A 21,723-nucleotide genomic window follows, 5' to 3' on the forward strand; every position below is an offset into this window, starting at 1 on the left:
CAGTCTTGAGACGTCATGTATACCTCTTATGCTTGTCGGCGTAATCAAAAAAAGGGACTTTGTAAACCGACTATCTCAAGTAGTATTTTAAACCTCATATTTTTGAAGATTGTGAAAGATGTTTAAGATGTTTCAATCCTCCTACATGTAGTCTTAGTGTCAACATTAAGACTGGAGTAAATCTTCTTTGTGACGTACATGTAGTCAGTATTCCATTAATTCTCCACAGTGCATTAGGTTAGGGCCTATCATACACACTTTGGTCATGCTTGTTTTCTGTTTTCTGTTGATTCATATTTTGTTTTAAGTGTTCATTTTCTCCATTTGATTGTTGTTAGATCCTGTCATAATATATTTTACAGTCTTTTGCAAATTACATGTAGTCTAAATGTTTATATGTGCCCGAGGCATGCTTTTGTTTCTTGGATTTGAAACACAAGCTTTCATTTTTTTTTCCTTTCTTGTTTTTAATAATTATAAATTATTACTTTGCAAAATATCGATGAAGTACAGCTGTATACAGACGAGCATTGCTGATATATTGAGCTGTTTTTGCTACAGCAGAACCTCTCTGTATTCAGCATATTTGAAACGTCCCCCATGCTTTGTCCTGAAAAAATCTGAAACATCTATTCTTCAGCTTCAATGAACTGTGTAATGCTGACAGCGTGTGGTCCATGTCCCCCCCCCCTCCCCATTCATTCAGCCTTCCTTAAATTGTCGGTTTTCATTCCCCGTTCCAAATTGCAAAGATCCGTTCTCGTCAAGCAACCAATCTGATTGGTGCGTTCCCCCTCTATGCTCGTTTCATTAGTGCTCTTGCCATTCTTCAGTTTTTCTTGAGTTTGGGATTTAACAAAAACCCAACGGCGCGCATGAGTTCTGTCCAGGTCAGTGTTACAGGCCATCTGTTTAGGAACAGGCTTTGTGTCCACACCCTGTTCCCACACTCAGTGTTTTTGTGTGGGGTTTATTAGAAACTGGTCAGTTGCTTTGTATATGATGCTGTGCTATTGTATTTGGTACATGTACATGTAATTGCCCTGAGTATATCACTTGGTCCACTAGGCTTCTCCTGTACGCACACAGAGGATTTTCTACAGTAACATTCCAAAACTTTGAAGTAATTGTTTTGCATTTTTCTCCTCTTGTTTTTTCATTTTTGCAGGCGGTCAAGTTTGGAACTGCTGCATCACAGAAGGTAAAACGCTGTTGTTGTTGTGTTTTTTAATTTATGGTCATCTTAAATGATTAATATTGTTTTAATTTCAGGTTTTATGTTTCTTGTCGAACACTAATTTTCATTTACTTGTTGGAAAATGCTCAGGAGTGGTTTTTTAAAATCATAACAGTAGGTATTTTTTTTACAAGCGTTTTCCCAAAGAAACTGAGTGTTCTCGTCAGCTGAAAGCAGATTATTTACCTGATTTCATCCATCATCCATCCGTGTCCTAGTGGCAAACAAAAAGCTTTTGTCCGTGATCTCCATTTGAACCCAACTTAGCGGTCCCGTACGGTGGCTGATATGCCTGATAGCCTTGTTCTGCACCGCCTTGAGCCTTCGGTTTCGACAAATAACAAGCGTGTACTACTTTGGTAAATTGCTAAGGGAAGTTACATTCTCTTCTTGACAAAGAACGGAAAACAGAGTAGGTCAGTGCTGATAATTTAATGAATTTTTTTTTGCTAGACTTTGGATCGAGGAGCTGAGTAGTTTGGCTTGAACACCAAAAAGGCGATTCGAAGATTTAATGGAAAAAATGTTAGTAAATTTTGTTACTAGACCTTCTATTGAGGAGCTGAAAAATGTTCCTCGACACTAGACAATGCCAGAAATGCCTTGTAAAAAATTCATGACAAAAGTGTAGACCTTGGATCATCTGAAAGAGCCTTTCAAACCAATTTTGCTAAATTATAATTTCAGTGCTACTTGCAAGAACAAAAACATCACAGAATCACTGGACTTGCTTGCCACGGAAACGAATTGAAACAGACGACTCAGCATTCACGTTGGAATTTCAGTCGCTGTGTAAAGATGCGTGATGCATCATTTATATTCTTTTCATTTTGTTTCTCTGTACGTGTATTACTCTATGTCTAGACAGGTTAACCCACAAATGATTGGAGATCAAATCAGGCATACAATAGAGCTACGGGTTTGTGGAAGGCCACGATCTTTCATTTAGGTCAAAAATATTGATTGATTATTTGAATTGTTAGATTGGAAACGTAAATCATCTTGTCAGCATTATGCCGGCCAAACTTGATGCAATTCTTGTTAACTCTACTAGGTGCACAACTACATGTACAGTACATACATGTTGACAGTACGCTGGCCGTTTTGGATGTTGTAACCCGCCTTTAAACCTACATTCCTGTCATGGAAACAATGAGATTTTTTGTGACAGGTGTTTGAAATCATTTAATTCCTAGGTCCACACTCCACCATGACTCCCTACCCCTCCCAAGCCATTATGTCGCTTGTTACTATGGTACCAGTAGCATGCCAAAAACATTTAGTTATCCCTTGGGAAAATGCTTTTTACAGAGAACGTACATGTACAAACAATGCCATCACGTCCCAAACAGAAACTGACTTAGAAATACAAAACGGGATTGACATCGGGTTTTTTTCTGATCAATGTTTTGCAGAGTATTTTACTGACAAATCTTTGTGAAGAACAATGTTTGTTGCATCAAATTTAGTTTGTTTTTGTTTATACTTGATGTATCATTTATCGTCTTTTGTTATTTGGATATCAGACTTTACTGAATGCCCTGAAGGAATGTAAAATGTATTACTTGAAAAAAAGTAGCTTAAAGCTATAGTCCATTATTTGCAGCCATCCGAAAAGTAACTGGCGTAATTATTGTTGAAAAACATACTGGGTTGAAAGATAGTAAGGGGACTAAACTCCCTGTGAAATTATTCTTTTTTGGCAAGCTGTCATTTTGAAGTAATCAACGAAAGAAGGCCTTTCCAACGGACGCACCGTAGGAAAATTTAAATTAGTAGTTTGTTTTGTTATTCAGCGAAGCGCGCGCAAGCTTTGGCACGACGCACACGCGCGAGCGGTTGCTATAATTCGTCGGATCGGTGCGCGACATGGCGTATAGCTGCAATCGGCTCAGTGAGAACGCGTCTCAGACGCTGAATTCAGACCCAATTCAAAACATGATTCAGCAACTTTTGATTTGAAATCGAGATCCTAGAATGCTGTTTTTCTTGGAATATACAGCTGAAGCTGAGCTGAAACTTTGTCAGGTTTAGTTGTTCAGTAATCAGTATCCTTCATTAGATTTTGAAAACTTTTGTTGCTTCAAACAAACAAAATGCACAAATTACAAATGATGGACTATATTTTTAAGCGACCTAAAACTATTGTGAAAGACATAGGCCCCACAACCTTGAGGTTACAATGTTTTAAATGGGGTAATAAAAGAAAATACATGAGATTGAGACAAGTTACTGGTACACGATGTGTATATTTCTTGTTAAAAATGCAGCCGCGGGCCATCTGTTGTATTCAAATAACATCCCACATAATATGCACCATTGTGTCCATGAACCTTGTGTTTGTATACACCCATACTGAAATGTGTATCCTTGTGGAGACATTTTTTTGTTCTCGTGTACTAAAGTTTTCGAGTTTGAAAGTGAAGTTTCAAAATGCTCTTATTTTAACCAGAATTAATTCCCTTGGCTGAAATTCGGACTTAATATCCCTTTTCTAAAACTCTTCCATTTGCGACAGATCAACATAGCTTGGAAATTCCTAGTTTTGAGTAAAATCCATATATCTATTTCGTGAAAACCTTGTGGAGACGTATTCATCTATAGCAATTGCCCTGTGGAGATGTTTACAATCTTTTATTCCCTATTGTGTGCACGTCTCCAGAGGGCACGGTGCATCAGATCATGTATACATCCCACTCTTTATTTTAATTCCTGTAAAATGCATGTACGCACATCCAATAAATATTTTTATCGCCGTTAATTTACTCTGCAGGTCATTCCTTTGCAATTGTCAATATATTTTGCAACCGTACACTTCAAATTTTCCAATTTATTCCAAGGTGAAGACGATTACCATTTGTCCGTTGCGACCGCTCAGGAATTATTTTAATTGATTTGGAAAAGTGGATACGGGCATTTTTCTTCTGCTGTTATAATTTGCTCGTATTAATATATGGACTTGCTGTTTGTTTGTGTGGATATTTGGGTGCTTGTTTATTTTTTTTTTTTTTTGCCAGAATGTATGAGTCATCGATATTGAGATGATCCGTAGAACAATGAGAAAGTGAATGTCTTTTCTTGTATTTTGGTTGTGTTACACCTGTTTAAGAGAGACGTTCCTAAGTCACTCCAAGTCAAAGAGTATTTTGGAGGAACTTGAGCTTATTCCATGGTGTCAAGAATTTTTCTTAAGAGTTTTTTTTTTTTTTTTTTTTTGTAATCGTTTTAGACTCAAGAGTATGCTGCAAAAGTGAACGAAGCCGTGGTCAAACCCACTAAGGAGAAGATGCAGGAAGGACGATTGATGAACGATATCTCCACGGGAACAAAGAGCTGGGCTTCCAAGGTTTGTACAGGGTTGTGACGAGGGGTGTGATGATGGGTGCGTGAGACCACGAGCGTCGCTACAGGGGGGTGGGGGGGATGGGATGACATCCCCCCCCCCCCCCCCCCCCGATTAAGCAGTTTTGTCGGCAAAATCATGGTGTTGTCCACAAAATAGAAAATGAAGAATGGAGAAGGAAAGGAAGAGGGAAGAAGAAAAAAGGAGAATGTAAATAATAAAAACCGCTGCCTACCCCGCGAAGCTAAAATCCGGTTCTGCAACCCGTTACTGCAAAGATATTGAGACGATCGGCCTCAGTCAACACAGTCTACATGTAGTTGCATAATTATTTGCTGAATCTGCTGGCATATTGAATTATAGACCCTTGCTGTGCAAGGGATATTCCATAAACTACGTAAAATCCCTGCATTGCACTTAATGTTGCTTTGTACTTTGTCACAATAAATGCCTTAGGTTGCGTCCAGCACCTCCAAAGGATGGAAGGATTTCACTAATATCTTCACCGATAACCCAACAACGTTAGATTCTGTTGACTCTGCACCGACAGCAGAGTCGCTACTAATGCCTGGCAAAGAGGACAGTGAAAAGAGAGAACGGTTACGGTAAGATTTTGTCATCCGGCTGCTTCCCCCCCCCCCCCTTTTTTTCCCCTTTTCTTTTTTTGTAGAATTCTGTTTTGCTTTACTTTTTTGCATATCGCGTTTTGCGTATTTGTTTTGTTTGCAGTAATTTTTTTTGGGGGGGGTTTGAGTAGGGTTTTTAGTTTCATAATGAACAATAATCTTAGCAAATCACAAAAAATATATATATAATTTGACTGAAACTACTAATGAACCTGAAAGTTGGTTCTCAACTTCTTGTATAACATGTGAAAAATGTAAATAACACAATCTTTCCCAAATGTGACAATTCTTTGTTAATAACATTCATAACATTATTCAGGAATGTCATTGTACGTGTTTACATCTGTATCATGGAACAGGTTTTTAGGTGCCTTATCTCCAAACATTTAGAAACCGTCAAAATAAATATATTCCTACATGTACCTTCGTCAAAATTGCCATTTTTGTAATGGGTCTACACAGTCTGTTTGGCCATCAATATCAATGTGATGAATGCGCTACGGCAAATGTTGGATAATGATTGTAGTTTGATGTTTTTATGGGACTTGAGCTCAAAGACATGAATAATTGGCTAGCGCTTTGAAAACGGTTGCCATAGCATTGCCATTATCTACAGCACTGTAGTTGATATGAAAGGCATCATTGCACTCAAGTTATTTGACTGTTTACCCCAACTTACCCAAAACCATAATGGCTGCAATGCATTATGGGATAATTGGGGACAAAACGAGAAATTGTTGTAGTGTCACATGACTTAGCAGAACAGATGTACACACTTGCATTACAGGCGTGAAACCATAGCAATTGCTACACAGGTCTCAAAACACCCTTAAAATGCCAATAACAAAATTAATGATCATAAAAATGATTGTAAAAACCTAAATAATCATTAAACAAGCCAGAATTGCAGAGCTGCCAAGTAAAAAATGGGAACCTATTTCCCATAAAATGTGAAACTGTAAAAGCATTAAGTACATCAGACATCAAAAGAATAAAATTGATGTCTCCTGACTCTCTTATATGAGACTGTTCCCACAAAAGCCCAGACAATATTGACCAATTTTACTTTATAGGTTACAGCATTTCATAACTCCTGAATTTGCGTATTTCACCAGGGATGGAATTTGTGTGCCATTCCAATCATTATACATGTAATTATCTTGTGTCAACACAGATGAAGCAGAGTGCAGGGTCGGTAGTAATTACTATCCGTTTGCTTTGATGTTATCATTCCTCCAAATCAATAACGTGATATTTACTGAGAGAATCTCTGAATTGAAAAGAAATAAAAGACACTGTATCCAGTGTCACTGTAAGGGGGCATTCTTCTGTATCGATATTTAATGCCTACTTGCATTTTACTGTAGGTAGCGAGTTTTATGGAGCACAGTTTGAGAAAATTAACATTTTGCTTGAATTGAAAAAAAAACATTCCTAAGTAGGGAATTTTTTCATTTTACAGTATAAAAAAAGTCAGTTAGGAAAATCCTCTAAAAAAAAAACTGTTCAGGACATTTCAGTTTGTGGTGTTTTGTGCCAATTTCCGAGTTAGCCAAAAGATAATATTAACAACACATAAAACATTTTCTCCTCTAAATTTCTTGGTTTTGTTTTTGTTTTGTAGTGTCATAATGTCTGCCTTTCCTTTAAGAAATAAACTCTTTCGATTATTTTTGTCATGTGGTCTAGAAACATCCTGCGTGCCGTCATCAGTAGCTATGACATTTAAGTCACGTTTTTCGAGAAATCAGACAACTGAAAAAAAAGGACCATGTTGATTTTTGTCTCTGTGTGTCTTGAGTTTTGCTTGAGAGTCTAGGGCCTTGAATAAACATCATGTCGTGTTCCAGACATGCACAAAAATCACTCCAATTCCACAAGCAGGCACTCACGCAATCACCTTTTCCACGTCGAGCGAAGTAAACATATTTTCACTCGCTTTTCAGAATTCACAAAGCATTTCAGACGCTGGGTTCTACATTTCATATGCTGTGTTGTACATTTCTAGTGATTTGATAGTCCCATTTAAAAAATTTAAAGTTATAATTTTAATTGGTGTTTTTTTTTTATTGGTATACAACACAGTGACCAACAGCAGCAGCTGAAAGGGTCACTTTACAATGATAAAAATACAATTACATATAAAAAAAACAACTACACATAGGTCCATAAAAATTGATAAAAGTTGGACAAACTTAATTAAAAACAAGTGCAAATACTATAGATTGTCAAAAACTATAAATATTGAGGTTCTCACACACCCAAAAAAAAAACTCATTGTTTTTGCTTGTTAATTGTACCTAAAAAACAAAGTTTGATGATGATTTAGTTGAAACATGTAAAATGATGCCGCATCTGTAATTCTTAATATGCAGCATTTGCAAATAAAAAAGTTTTGGTGCAGACTTCCTGGCGAACATTGTACTTAATGCATTTTTAATGTATGCAACATTAGAATTCCCGCGAATATCCTAAATGTCACGTAGCCCAGACATGTTAGCAGGCAAGTTCCACGTTTTACATTTCCCTGCCGAAAGTAATGAGCTTCGGTAATGCTTCAGTGCTTTCATAACCTAGCCTGCCCCTAGTACTTTACACACTAGACGACACTAACAATTTAGTGTCGGATAGCCCTTTGTTGTCCATTGTAAAATGTACCATGTATTAGAAAGGGCAATCTGTTAATGGACCATGCGTGGACAAAAGAGGGCGCTCTTTATCCTACCAATAATATTGGGTACCGGTCCAATATAGTTTTTTTCTGCGAATGAACTAGGTCTCCTTGTCCCAATAACACGAAGCTGCTTAACACAACAAACAGCTATGCAGTTAAGCAAATGTATGTGCTAAGCAAAAATTGGCGGGGAACCAGTCCCAAGCAGTATAAATCCTATGACGTCTTGGCTGGTAACCTGTTTTTTGTTATTCTATTCTTAGCTTAGCATTCCTTTAGAGGTAGGGCATATCATTTGTCATTTGTGCATTATTTCTGTTTGAAGCAACAAAAAGTGCTCAAAATCTAAAGACGGGTGCTTAACAACTAACCTGATGAAGTTTTAGCTCTGTGAATGCTGTATATTTCGAGAAAAAAAAATCTCGATAGGATCTCGATTTCAATTCAAAAGTTGCCGAGTCGTGTTTTAAATTGCGCCCGAAATCAGCATCCTGAACACGTTCTCATTCAGCCAATTGCAGCTACGCGATGTCACAGGGTGAACTAACGAATAATAGCAACCGCTCGCGTTTGTGAATCGTGTCAACGCTTGCATGCACTCATTCACGGATGCCCTGAATTACAAAACCAACTACTGACTGAAATTTCCAAAAATGCATCTTAATGTATGGAAATGACCTTCTTTTATTGTTTTGTTTTTTAAATGACAGCATTCAAACAAGAATTATTTCACAGGGAGTTTAGTACCATTACCATCTTTAAACCAAGTATGTTTTTCAACAATAATTTTGTCAGTTACTTTTTGGACAGCTGCCGGTACTCTACTGTCCCCTAGTCCCATCTTCTATGCATCACCTGGATGATTTCCATCCCCTTAATCTTAATAATAGTCATCGAAATCTCAATGGAATTCCAAATTATCAACTTTATCTACGAATTATGCAGGAGACATGTGGAACAGATGTTGTTATATCAGGCCTTATGAAAACTCTTATGAAACAACTCCCACCATGTTTGATTATACAAAGATTTCATCAATAATTTATATCGTATTAAAAAACTTGATCCATGAGTATCTTTAAATTTTACTTTTAAAATAGCATTCTGGGGAGTAGGAAACTAATAATAAGACTTTCAAGGACTAAATCGTCGCCAGCTATTTTCTGAGGAGGCACCAGCCTTGCACGAGTTATGCTCAGGTAGTACCCACGCACTTGGGGCGCCTTGGACCATTAGGTTTACCAACGTGTGCACGCTTCATCTTTTAGAATGCGTGTGGGATGAATGCAAACATGGTGCCACCTCCAAAGTAACATCTGATTTTGTTTGCTGAATTAGTCCATGTAAAAGCTGAAGTCAAGAAAATATTCAGAAATGTCAAAGGTAATTTTGGAAATTTAGCAAGTTTTCATGCATCCAGCTAAAATTGTTATTTACGTCAAATTATTAGACAAGATCACTTTTATAAGAATCATGAAAAATGTTCAGAGACGTCAAAGTGGGTTTTTTTTAATCTAGCAAAATTTCAAGCATACAGTTAAATAATCATTTCACTTCAAAATCAATCAAGAACAATTTTGGAGGAAGCATTATCGATCTCTGGGGGAAAAAAACAATGATTCTTCTGCCCTTAGCCAAACCTCCAAAAATTATGAAAACTAGATAAACATTAATTTGTGATGAAAGATGATGTGTTATTTGTTCACATAATACAGTGTATCGGTACGTGTATGAGATTGTTCAGACTTTTGAGCCGAAGTCAGACCGTGTGACTCTTAAGAAAATCGAATGACTTTGCATAGAGAGGAACACAGAAGCATTATCTTTTAAACCTTTCATTTAATATTCAGATCTGTTTACTAATTGGCAATCTCATCTCTCAGTGTATCAAATTGTTGGGTTTTCTGGAAAATATTGCCAAGCCAGCTGATGCAGGTATGGGAATTGCGTCGTTGTCAAATATCAAACGTATTTGCGTTCACTGTTCTTTGGACCATAGACTCGAGATCAGGAAGCGCTCAGTTAGGTTATTAATGGCTGCACTCTAAAATGAGAGATAAACCAACAATCATTTAAAAAGAGGCAGGGACAATTATTAATAGAGACTTGTTCAAAGAAAAAAAATTAGGAAAGTGCATTTATATTACAAATGACTTGATCATTTATAAATGGTAATGGTATGCAGTGAATGGTGGTTAGTAGAAAGTCAATATATACATTGTACACTATCTATACATAGCGGTACACACATGTGGAATTTCACATTTTTTACTACAAAAATTGTTTCATTTGTTTATCGTTGCTACGGTTTTTGTAGAGTTGGGTGAATGCTGGTGGGCGTGGAGTGGGGTGGAGGGGGGTTGTAGACAAGTGGTTTAAGAGTTACTTTTTATAAATTATATATTAGTCCATCAGACTGTTTTGTCTTTCCATATTTCAACATAATTTTGGTCTTCCACAATTTTCATTTGAATTTATTTGTAACTGAAAACTATGCATTACTGGGACCTTCCACAGCAAAACAAAATAACACCTGTAAGTTTGCAGCTGTAATTTCTGAAGCGCAAACATATAAGAAAGATAAATATTAAGAGCATTGCCAGCCTCATCCATGAGCTTTGACGAAAAAACATTCTACTGGACAATGTTGCTCTCTGAATATAAATGTGTATTATTCAAGGATGTGATTTTTTTTTTTGTGGAAAGTTACCCAAATGTGTTCAGAAATTTAACACCACATTTTCAAATACATTAACCCTTACCACCCCAACTCCATCAAAATCCATCCCCCAGTTTGGTAGATTTTTGGGGGACTTGGTCCAGAAGGCCTGGCGTGACTAAATATTGATGGAGTATGATGGACTTGGGCCTAATGGCCTGAAGTAGTGCTAGGGGTGTCTGATTGATTTTGCCTAGCTTCCTGTACTGCTATTGTGATAAAAGCCATGTGTAGCAAGTCCTTGAATGTCAACCAGTGTGTCAGTGGTGAATTCCATTATAATGCACAGTTTTGTATTGGAAGCACAGTGATTGATGGATTTTGATGGACTTGGTCCAGTTCCTAGTAAAAGACGCCAGGGAGTTAGGGTTAACCTATTCCTTCAGTTCGACTTAAAAACTCAAATCTCTGACATACTCGTACCATGGTGTATTTAAGCCATCTTGTGTAACACTGAGGGGGTAATTTTCACCAGTAACACCCTAAGAAAGCTTTGGTAGTCATGTTTCATTTTTGGCTTGGTCATTTTTGTTGCAATATCTAACAAGACTCATTCTGATAACAAATAACTGGTTCACTGACATTGCATCCAGTAATGTTACCAGGTGCCCGACCATAGAAAAAAACACCCCTGGCTGTATCTTTCAGAAAGATTCCAGATTCATATCTGTTGCAATATGATCAGTCTTTAAAACCCAAGAAGTTTGAACACGATTTTCGTGCTCCATTTCGACACAGCCAGACAATGTAACTTTTGTACAGTGATAAAATGGCCACCTGACTACATTTCTGATCCTGCATTATCACAATAAACATCAGTACAAACTTGCCAAACGTAAATAACCCTGCATGCCATATATCCAGAAATTGAAAAATTCCACAGTGCCTGCTCAAGAGAAATTGGTTTTACGCGACGTTTCAACAATTCAGAAACCAATCAAGACAAAGAATTTTGTTTTAATTTGCGCGCATTGCAATCTTGGGATGAGCAGCACTATGGAATTTTTCCCAAATTAGTATTTTTCATTTCATAGTCATCCTAACATGTAGCTGTATTATCTTTGCCTCCCATTTGCTTTTCTTTTTGTCCATCACTCTCCCGTTTCTCTGTTCTTATTTCACCACATCTCTCACCTCTGTGACCTTTGACACCGACTTCACACTCACCCTCTGTTAATCCTTGCCTTGATAATATTCTAAAACATTTCTTCTCCGGCCTCGGTTTTTCTTCATCTTTCCCGTATTTCATCATTTCTTGTTTTTTCGTTGCTTCTGTCTTTCTTTGAATGTTTTCTTCTTCGGCTGTTTCCTTTACTTTTTCTTTTCTGGAAGAATTTCCTTCTTCCCTTGTTTTCCTTTGTCTGTACTTTGTTTTTCATGTTCCCTTCATTTTCTTTTCCTTTCCTTCTCATCAAAATTCTTCTAATCTTCCTTATTTTTTCTAATTTCTCTACTCTCTTTCCTTCACCCCTTCTTATCTTTCCTTTTCCTTTTCTTCATTTTCCTATCCCTACTTTCCTTTTCTCTACCTGGCCATCTTTTTATTCTGCTTCATATATTTAATATATTTCCGTCTCGCATTCTACAACTTCTCTGAATGTCATCTTCGTCTGTTTTCTCTTCTGCTACCTTATTTTCTATTTTCACAAACCTCATAATCTTGCCTTAATCTCAATAACCATACTTCCATGCTTTCTCACACTTCCCAATCTGTACTTCAACCCACACTTATGTTACTCACCCCCATACCTAACCCCATTTAAACCTCACCCCACCCCCACCGTTATCCATCTGCACCCCTCCCTGCACCCCATCTACCCCCCTCCCCACACCCTATCTGCCCCCCTCCCAACACCCCATCTGCACCCCTCTCGGCTCCACTCTTCACCCCTCCCATAGACAAATGGATCCTGATCAAAGTGAAACCCCTTTACTTCACGATGCCCCCACCCCTCCTAGGACACCGGATGAGACAGATGATGTCAGCTGGGGGTGGGGCAACAGTGACACATGGGACAACCCACCCCAGAGCAGACCCAGCCCGCCCAAGGTCGAGGAGAATGACAGCTGGGACTCTTGGTCCAACGAGCAAGATGATCTACTACTAGACTTCGGTGACTCGTGAGTATTGGGTGCTACTCATTAAGACCAGTTCGTAGTCGGCGCGAAAGCAAACACAAATTTGTGATGTCAGAGCAAGCCTTTGCAGTGCATATTTGAAACAAGTTTAACACATTTAAACTCTGGTGAATATCGCAAGGCATGCTTTGTGACGTCAAATTCGCATGAAGTAAAAACCAGCCTTTTGAGTCTGGGACCAAAAATTTGACTTGCCAGGCAGTTGATAACCAAAAATTTGGTTGCTTGAAAATTTCTGATAAAAGATATTGCTTACGAAAAATATGACGACCAAAAATTTGGGGCTGACAAATATATGGCTGGCCAAAAAATCCGATGACCAAAACTCTTACCAGAAAAAAATTGCAGGTTATATATTTGGAATACCAAAAATGGAGAAAGACAAAATATTTCTGACCACAAATTTGGATGACCAAAATTAAAGTAACTTAAAAACGACTTACAAAAATATGGCTGGCCAAAACAATTTTGATGAGACACAATGCAACCAATCATAAATGTGGCTGATTAAATTTAGCGTCCTAAACAGTTGGCTGATCAAAAATTGTGATGACTTAAAATAAAGGTTGACGAAAAGTATTGCTGATTAAAAATTTTGATGACCGAAAATTAGGAAACTAAAAATTAAGCAGACCAAAATTTGGAAAATTTGGAAAATCAGAAAAGGTAGTGAAATACTGAAATAGTGATATTGAAGACCTCAACACGAACAGATCTCAAAATTAAAGCAAGGTTATGTAACTTACGTGAACACACTTACTTATCACTTACATCCTTCCCCTGTTTCTGCAGCAGCTCAAAACCCAAGAAAGCCAACAGCGCGACAAGAAAAAACGGCTCCAAAAAGTCCTCCTCAAGCAACAAGAAGGTGACATCCCTGGAGGAGACGTGGGACGATGCAGGAGGGTGGGATGAGGCAGCGTGGGATGCTATAGAGAGTGACATCAATACGAGTAAGAAGACGTCGTCATCAACGAGACGAAACAACAGCAAGAGAGACTGATAGATGCTGCCGATAGGTGCAGCATTTAGTAAGATGCCTGTCTGGAATTACAAGATGGGTGAAATTTATTAATTGCCATACAGGTATTAAAAATGACCCCCCCCCCCCAACCTTTATATGTGTACCTGGTGCCAACATTGCCTCAATACACCCCCCCCCCCCCCCCCACAGAAAGGACGGTAATCTTGAAAACCAAATTGTGATGTGTATCTCCTTGTGTGTAATATTCCTTTTACGTGGGATTCAAAACTTTCTCATATACATGTATGTAGCTCCCATATGAAATCAATTTGCCCGAAAAATTCAGTGCAAAGAATACAAAATTAGACATCCCAGCAATAGGAGAATGTTTGGTAGCCTCTTATTCCCCTTTCAACAATATATACATATGGTCAGACCATTTGAAAGAGTTTAAGATTTGCTTTTTTCCCTATGCATGAAAATGAAAAAAATAAGTAATTTCCAGTAGTAATGAGTTGCAACAAATTTTTTTTTTTTTAAATGTAAGGTGTTTTTTTTTTGGGGGGGGGGGATTGGTTCTTTTTTCGTCCGTGGTCGTATGTATAATTTACGTAAATGTGTGGCTGACTGCTTGGCTCATTTGCATAAACCTGCTCTTAGAAACCTGTAAATTTCAACCCCCCCCCCATCAATTTGACAAATATCATCCTCGGCAATTAATTTACAGACTTACGTGGTAAGTCCTGCGTCACACTGAGCGGATGTTGTCATGGCAACCAATGTTTTACACTTGTCCATGACAGGTAACATTGATAGACTCGTCTGTGAAGGCTTGGGTTTTAATTAATGTGAGTGCTGAACACCCCCCCCCCCCCTCCTTGTTTCTTTTAAGTCGATTATAAACATTTCAATAACATTCTGAAAAGCAGAGGAGTTTGTAATGTTTTTGAGTGAATTCACATTTTTTTTTCCCCTCAGCACCTGTTGGTTCCAAATTTAGAAAACAAATTTCATGTGCTGCACTTGAACAGTAGGAAGGACACTCAAGCAAACAGCAGTTTCATTATGACTTAACCTTCCCCCCCCCCCCAAGACAAACAACCCAAAACTATGTGTGTTCCCTCTACATTCTGAAAAGGTCATTCCATTATGTCTGGCAGAATTGATTTTCCCATCTGTTGCCATGGAAATGCTTTGATGGAGACATTTCCAAGTCCTTTTTGTGTGACGTAAATCAGTCAAAATGCCCAATATTTCGTCAACCGTTATTGCTTGCAAATAGAGACTGACAATACATTTGTAGAAATAAGTCTGGCATTTTCTGGCTTTGGGCATGGGGGAAAAACATCAATATAGGTTTTTTTTATGTTTAATGTCCCCCTGAAATTGTTCAAAAAATTTTTATTCCTAAGAGAGATTGCATGTTGCTTCAATGATATGTTAATGGTTTGGGTGACTTGCTACAATTGCAAAAGCTAAATTCAGCTGGACCCCCCCCCCCCCAGCCAAAAACAACACACGCTTATGTGGGCCTTATTCCCAAGTCGGCCATGTTGAATTTAGAGTGAGGTAAAATCTTCATTTTTGGAACTTGCGAAGAGAAATGAAAGCAAGTTAATTTATAATAAATTCCAGTCTGCTTCAATGAATACTTTCAAATTTGTAATTAAACATTCCCTAATATTTAAAGCCATATTTTAAAAAAAAATGACATTAAAAAAAGGCTGCATTGTGCCTGCTAAATAGTCTGGCGCCATCCCATTCAACATTTAACAATTAATGAAATACATTCAGGGAACTCAACAAAAATGGCCAACTGGTGTATAAGGCCCATAATCTCAAATTACATTCCCTTACATACAAACAAATTTTCAATTTGACTGTTTTGTTTTTACAAAAAAATCTAATGAATAATTTTAAATTTGTGATTGAACACCCCTAATGTTTTAAGCCACTAAACATGAAAGTGAGGTCAGAGTGTATTAATAGTCTGGTACCATTCCATTCAACAGTTCACAATTAATGAAAGAATTCAAGGAACAAAACATGAAAGTGAGGTCAGAGTGTATTAATAGTCTGGTACCATCCCATTCTACAGTTCACAATTAATGAAATAATTCAAGGAACAAAACATGAAAGTGAGGTCAGAGTGTATTAATAGTCTGGTACCATTCCATTCTACAGTTCACAATTAATGAAATAATTCAAGGAACAAATCATGAAAGTGAGGTCAGAGTGTATTAATAGTCTGGTACCATCCCATTCAACAGTTCACAATTAATGAAGTAATTCCTGGAACCCGACCAAAATGGTATCGTGAATAAGATCCATGGCAACTTTTGGCTGGTATCATTTATTAGTCTCTGCAGACATGTTTAATTTGACCAAACAGTACCACTTTTAAACATGGCATTCTTTCCTGTTAAGTCTTCATTGCAAATCCATGGTTTTAATTCATTTTTGTCAACATTTTCAAATGTTGTCCATGTTGTTGATTAAGTAATTTGTGAATGTTGTGATTTTTATTGTCTTGTGCTTTTATGTTTTATCTTTGCGCCTTGATTTTCCCTTTAAAGAAAATTGGTAGCCAAAATGTGGATACATAAGCTGTAAGAACGAAATGTTCGTTTGAAATTTTAACCAAATAGTGTAAGTTATAGATCATGAAAGTGATACATTACAGACCAACATTTTCCTATAGAAGTTGGATTCTGATGCCCCGTGTAATTGTTTAAAAGTAGTTTTATTATTTTTAACTCAAGCGGGCGTTTTAACTTTTCATCCCTTTTAAAGTTGGTATATACGTGCTTTTTCAAAAATTTTATTTTCTTTTCCGAACGAATTTTAAAGGAATATATGATGTCCTGTAACAAATAATTTGCTTGTTTGTTTTTGCAGGCCTTTATACAGCTTTAAAAATTGGTATTAATGGTGCGCTCCAGTTCAGAAATAGTGCGTACTATACAGAACGAATTAGGAGCGTCCCGCTCTTAATTCAGATGTTGAAATTGATTAATTGATTACTTGTCATGGGCCGATTTTTCGTGCCATGTCTCATTGGAAAGCTCATAAAAAATTAACAGATGTAATGCTAGAACATTATCAATTCAATCAGTTGAAAATCTATTTTATTTTTTTAGGTGCCACACACAAAAAGCACGTTTACACCAACTTTAATATCGCAAATGTTAAATATCAACTAAGTAAATATGTGAAATGTAGCGTCCAATTACCCATAATCCTTTCGACAGTCGACCAATCACGATCACGGAACCTTCAAATTTGGCATTGTTTTTATTAACTTTTAAGTTATGTATTTAATATCGTACGGGAAATCAGTGAGAACAAATGTCATTCCCTTAAAAAACCGAATTTATTTCATGTTTTCGCCATTGTTTTAATGTGTTGACTAGATGTTTTGCTTTTTTGAAATCCAAAAACTTGATAAAGATCGTTATATGCAACGGGAGATGCAGGAATATTTAATGGCAACCAAGTTCTAGCATTTGCCTCTTGAGGGCGTTGTTAGGGTAGCGTGTGGCACTTCCCTGAAAACCAAGAATATAGGCCGTTTCAAGAAGAAAAAAAGCTGAAAGTCGTACGAAAAAAATCACCGACACGATCTCATTTTGATGTTTTCGAGGAAAACATGGGCAAAGCTGTGTCGCCTTTCAAATGGATTTTAAACTGTTTCTTTGTTTCGAATTTTGTAAGTCCGTTGTCGACGACAAATAATGGGGATTTTAAAGAAATATTTGAAAAAAAAATTAAGCGTATTGCCGTTTGGTTTTCAACTGCCCCCTAAAAAAAGTAAAATTGTAATATTTAAACTCCTGCCATTTTCGTTATTTATAATGGCCAGTTGTTAATAAGACACTGTATTAATGCATAGTATTTGTAGCCAAAATAATTTAATTATCGTATGGAAACTAAACCATTCCTGTAAGCGTAACAATGTTTAATATCAATGCCGACAATATCAATTTGCTGGCTTGTCGTTTTAAAAAATATGTTTGATTGAACTAAACTTTAACGACAATCGGCAGCCTGTACAAACACTGTGACTAATAGTGAACAACAAAACGTATTATTAATTGTATTTTAAGAGACTTTAAATTGTATAATAAAGACAAGCATTCAGATGTAAAAGTACTCCAGAATTGTCCAACAAGTTTGATTTAATGCCGCAAGTTCTTTAGTTTTACAAAATCGCGGACTGAACCAGTTCCTTCTTAGTTTCATGAGCGATACTTCATCAGTTAGACCCAGAACTAACTCCGTATCCGAATCAAATACTTTCTATTTTTTTTTATTAAGCGCCCCTATTACTTTGCGAAATAGGAGTTATCTTTACTAGACCTTGAGGAATACCCGCAGCAGTTTTTTTGGTATTGGTGGCGTCTGGAGTTGGGCGGATTTCAAATGTGCTGATGGCCTGGACGGAGGCAAGGTGCGGAACTTCTTCTTTCGAGATCGAGGGCTCGAATCCAGAGGGCGGTGTTTATTTTGTTTTATTACTTTAGGCGATTCTAAGGGTTTTAATTATAGGAAGTGTGATTTTCACTGGGGGACCCAGGTAGCGCACCCGGTAGAGGTGCCGACGGGTAAGCCGGCGCCCCTGGTTCGAGTCCCGGCCGCGGCAACTCGGACTGGCTGCAGGGAAACCTGCGGCCAGTCCGAGTTTTGTATCGCGTGTCTACCCCAACTATATAAAATAAAATAAAATAAAACAGAATTTTACTCTTTTTAATTAAATAAGTGTAAGTCAAAAAGATATAAAAGGTCCTATCATGGTCCTGCCGGGAATCGAACCCGCAACCTCCAGCATGAGCGCCACGAGTGCCTACCGCTAGGCCAACACGCTCTTCTTACTATAGACATTCGGAAGTAATATATAAGGATTAGGTTCTGATACGTTAATTAAAAAAAAAAAGTACTAAGTCCACGCGCATGCGCTCTTTTATTCCTAGGTTGTCGGCGCGAAGACCAAGTCTGCGCGCATGCGCATTTGTCAGTAATAATGGTATGGCGATTTGGTGGGTGTTTAAATCTTCCTCAGCTCCATGGTCTAATAAAAGCATTTTCTTTGCCGCCGGATGAAAGAATGAAAAGAAAATCTGCGAAATAAAGTTAGATCATCAATCAAATTTAATATCCTCATCAATAGTCTTAACATTGGTATAAGTAACAATTAAACTACTTAAACTAGGCAGCATTCAATGTGATGATTTCAACAGAAAACAACTAAATATTATATTCAACATAATTTTAAACATTGGGTTACAAATATGCCTCAACTAAATATTCTAAATGATTGTCCGAGGTAATATAATCGCTGAAGAAAATTGAAATGAACGGTGCTAGCCATGTCAGTGTCTAGCCCAAAACTGTTTAACAACAGTGTGCAGTCATAAGACTTGCACTTTTTGCTAACACACTGAACTTACAAATGTAGTCCATAAGCAACAGTGCTAGACGATTTACAGAAAAAAGGGAAAAAACTCATGAATATATATCCAATAAAATGATAAACAGCATATAAACATGTATATACGAATTACATATGGAAAAAATGGTGCAACCTGACGCCACTTTTTTCTTCATATATCATCTCAATGAAGGTCAGTCATTGCAAACATGAATAAGACATGAATCTGGGACTGAGAAAAATTTCCTATTTTGTTAGGAAATACTTTAAAAAAAATTCTCGACACTCTATAGACTTTGTACACAACTACTGAATTGGTGTCAGGTTGCAACATTTTTCCTTACTTACTATACATCTCAGATATTTGCCTCTTCAAGACATGGTGTGTCCATAGCAATCATGCGTATTTAGGTAAAACACTTGAAAGTAAAACCATGTACACTAATATACACCCGATTATAATTAATATTCAATGTATTACATTCTACGAATTACGGTGAGATGTTACCAACTTACTCTTATAAAATTGATTTAATTATATAACATGACAATGATTACCTATCGTCATTAATGCCCTTTTCTCTTTGCATTGACACCTGAATGAGACGTTACCAAATTTCAATGATCAAAAAGAGGTAGATCTAGAGTGTTTTTGAACTAATAATTGATGCTTAAACCCCAAAGTTATAAGTTGGAACATCTATAAGCCGCATACATACGTCACAATTCTCTTTGCTACACAAACTTTATGAGATTGTTACGTAACATCCCTCAATTTTGGCACTAATTTTGGCCAAATATATACTATGAAATCAGTCAAACACTGCTTGGAATAACTTAGTACAGTATTTCTTATCACTTTTCATAAAAATAATGAGCCCGACACCATCTTAATTGAATCCGACCATTATAGGTTTAAAGACGGCCATCTCTGTAGGAAAACTGAAACTGCGTATTTTATGCAATCAAGCACGCATTGCGCAATGTTGAAAAAGTTGCTCGAAATATGCGTTAAATGCAAGTTGACGCTCAAAATGCCAATGCACAATGGTCTGTAGGAAATGACATCATTTGAGAGAGATCTTATGAACGAGCAATACTTTTTCAAATACGGCATATTTCATTTAAAATTATTCTCATCAAGAATTACTAAGCCTATGCATGGAACCGGGCAAAATCTTAATGAATAGTGCAATAAGAAGCAATAAAACAAAATAATAAGTAACAAAAACATTCTGAGTACATAATTTCATATTTTCAGCACTGAATAAATCTTTAAAATTTCAAGCATATTTTGAACAATATTTACAAGCTAATCATTTTTTTTAGGTTTCATATTCAATTCCTTTTAATCAGCCCTGTGTAACTAACTTCATTAGCATCTACGCAAAGTACGTAAGCGATAATTTTCTTGTCACTTCAGCAATATTACATACATGTATAAGCCATCATAATCTCACACTACTTTTCATAATCGCAAATTACATTCCCTTACAAACATTCAAGGTTTTTGTGTTAAAGTTGCATACCCTGTGCTATTAAAAAAAATTCACTTTACAAATTTTCAATTTGTCTGTTTGGTTTTGACGAAAAATCCAATTTTGGGCATCTGCAACCATCTGAAAAAGGGTGTTTCTTTTGCGTGAGCCGAATTATTGTCTTGCACCCAGTAATTCAAATTTTGTGAAGAAATAATTCAATAACTAATTGTCAGTGGATGTTTCGCTCAATATTTCAATCAAAAGTGAGTAACTTTCATAATTGCAAGGAAAATAGCAATTGAAAAAAACAAATCTATTTTTCGAGGTGAAACCTGAACAAATCATGGAGAATCATCTTTAACCAGTTTGCGCCAGGATTATTTTGACACTGTTTTCATGAACCTCGATGCCAGACGGGTTGCAGGCCATCAACTGCGAGTAGCACACCCTGATATTTCTGGCCTCGCTCGCTGGGAGCGGGTCGCAGACAGATATTTCCAGGCTTGCCCGTTGCGTGTTTATCTGTCATCCATACCGAATACATGTACTACAAAACCTTTGCTTGTATCATCCGACGAGAACTGCTCAAGAAAAAATTCATGTTGCTTTTTTGTACTTTAAATGGATGCACTGAAGTCTGAATTTGTGAAAACCTTAGAACATGGCTCATATCATATCTCTGGAGTATATTGTGGATTTCTTTTGCTCATAGGGCAGCATTATCACAGAAAACTCACTCGTTATTTAGAAATACATGAACAAGCACACACATTAATCATCGGAAACCCAGATTAATTCAACTATGATTTTCAAAAAGCTAGAGAGGCCTGATATATTTCGTCTTTAGCAAAGACTTCTTGAGAGGCAAATGATGCATGGACAAGAAATATATCGGGCGAAGTAAGACGAAAGACGAAAGACTAAAGACGAAATATATCGGGCCTTTCTAACTTTTTGATTTGTATATTTCAGATCAATCCAGTCAGTGGGCAGTTTGCAGCAGCTTAATTATTTTTCAACTATGATTTTGTCACATCAACAGAGGGCAGCATTTAGGTTTCACAACCAATCTCACGGCACTAAACTAAAGCAACTGTAGCTCACAATGCAAA

At 37.0% G+C, this 21,723-nt stretch overlaps 1 protein-coding gene across 4 annotated transcripts in view; it reads left to right on the top strand.

Moving 5' to 3' along the window:
• The window catches only part of LOC119729219 (ADP-ribosylation factor GTPase-activating protein 1-like), a 28,814-nt gene extending 13,609 nt beyond the window's left edge, over positions 1–15,205 (top strand). Inside the window, exons 8-12 of one of the 4 annotated variants that reach the window (XM_038201791.1) lie at positions 1,169–1,201; positions 4,467–4,583; positions 5,037–5,185; positions 12,499–12,720; positions 13,534–15,205. In XM_038201791.1, coding sequence (XP_038057719.1) covers positions 1,169–1,201; positions 4,467–4,583; positions 5,037–5,185; positions 12,499–12,720; positions 13,534–13,741 — 729 coding nt within the window. In that variant the 3' untranslated portion in view covers positions 13,742–15,205. Of the gene's footprint in view, positions 1–1,168; positions 1,202–4,466; positions 4,584–5,036; positions 5,186–12,498; positions 12,721–13,530 lie in introns of all 4 variants that reach the window. The other 3 variants (XM_038201790.1, XM_038201793.1, XM_038201792.1) reach the window with 3 other exon arrangements.
• The last annotated feature ends 6,518 nt before the right edge of the window (positions 15,206–21,723 follow it).

This window comes from Patiria miniata, unplaced genomic scaffold (assembly GCF_015706575.1).
Source record: "Patiria miniata isolate m_02_andy unplaced genomic scaffold, ASM1570657v1 HiC_scaffold_20, whole genome shotgun sequence".
Taxonomy (NCBI): domain Eukaryota; kingdom Metazoa; phylum Echinodermata; class Asteroidea; order Valvatida; family Asterinidae; genus Patiria; species Patiria miniata.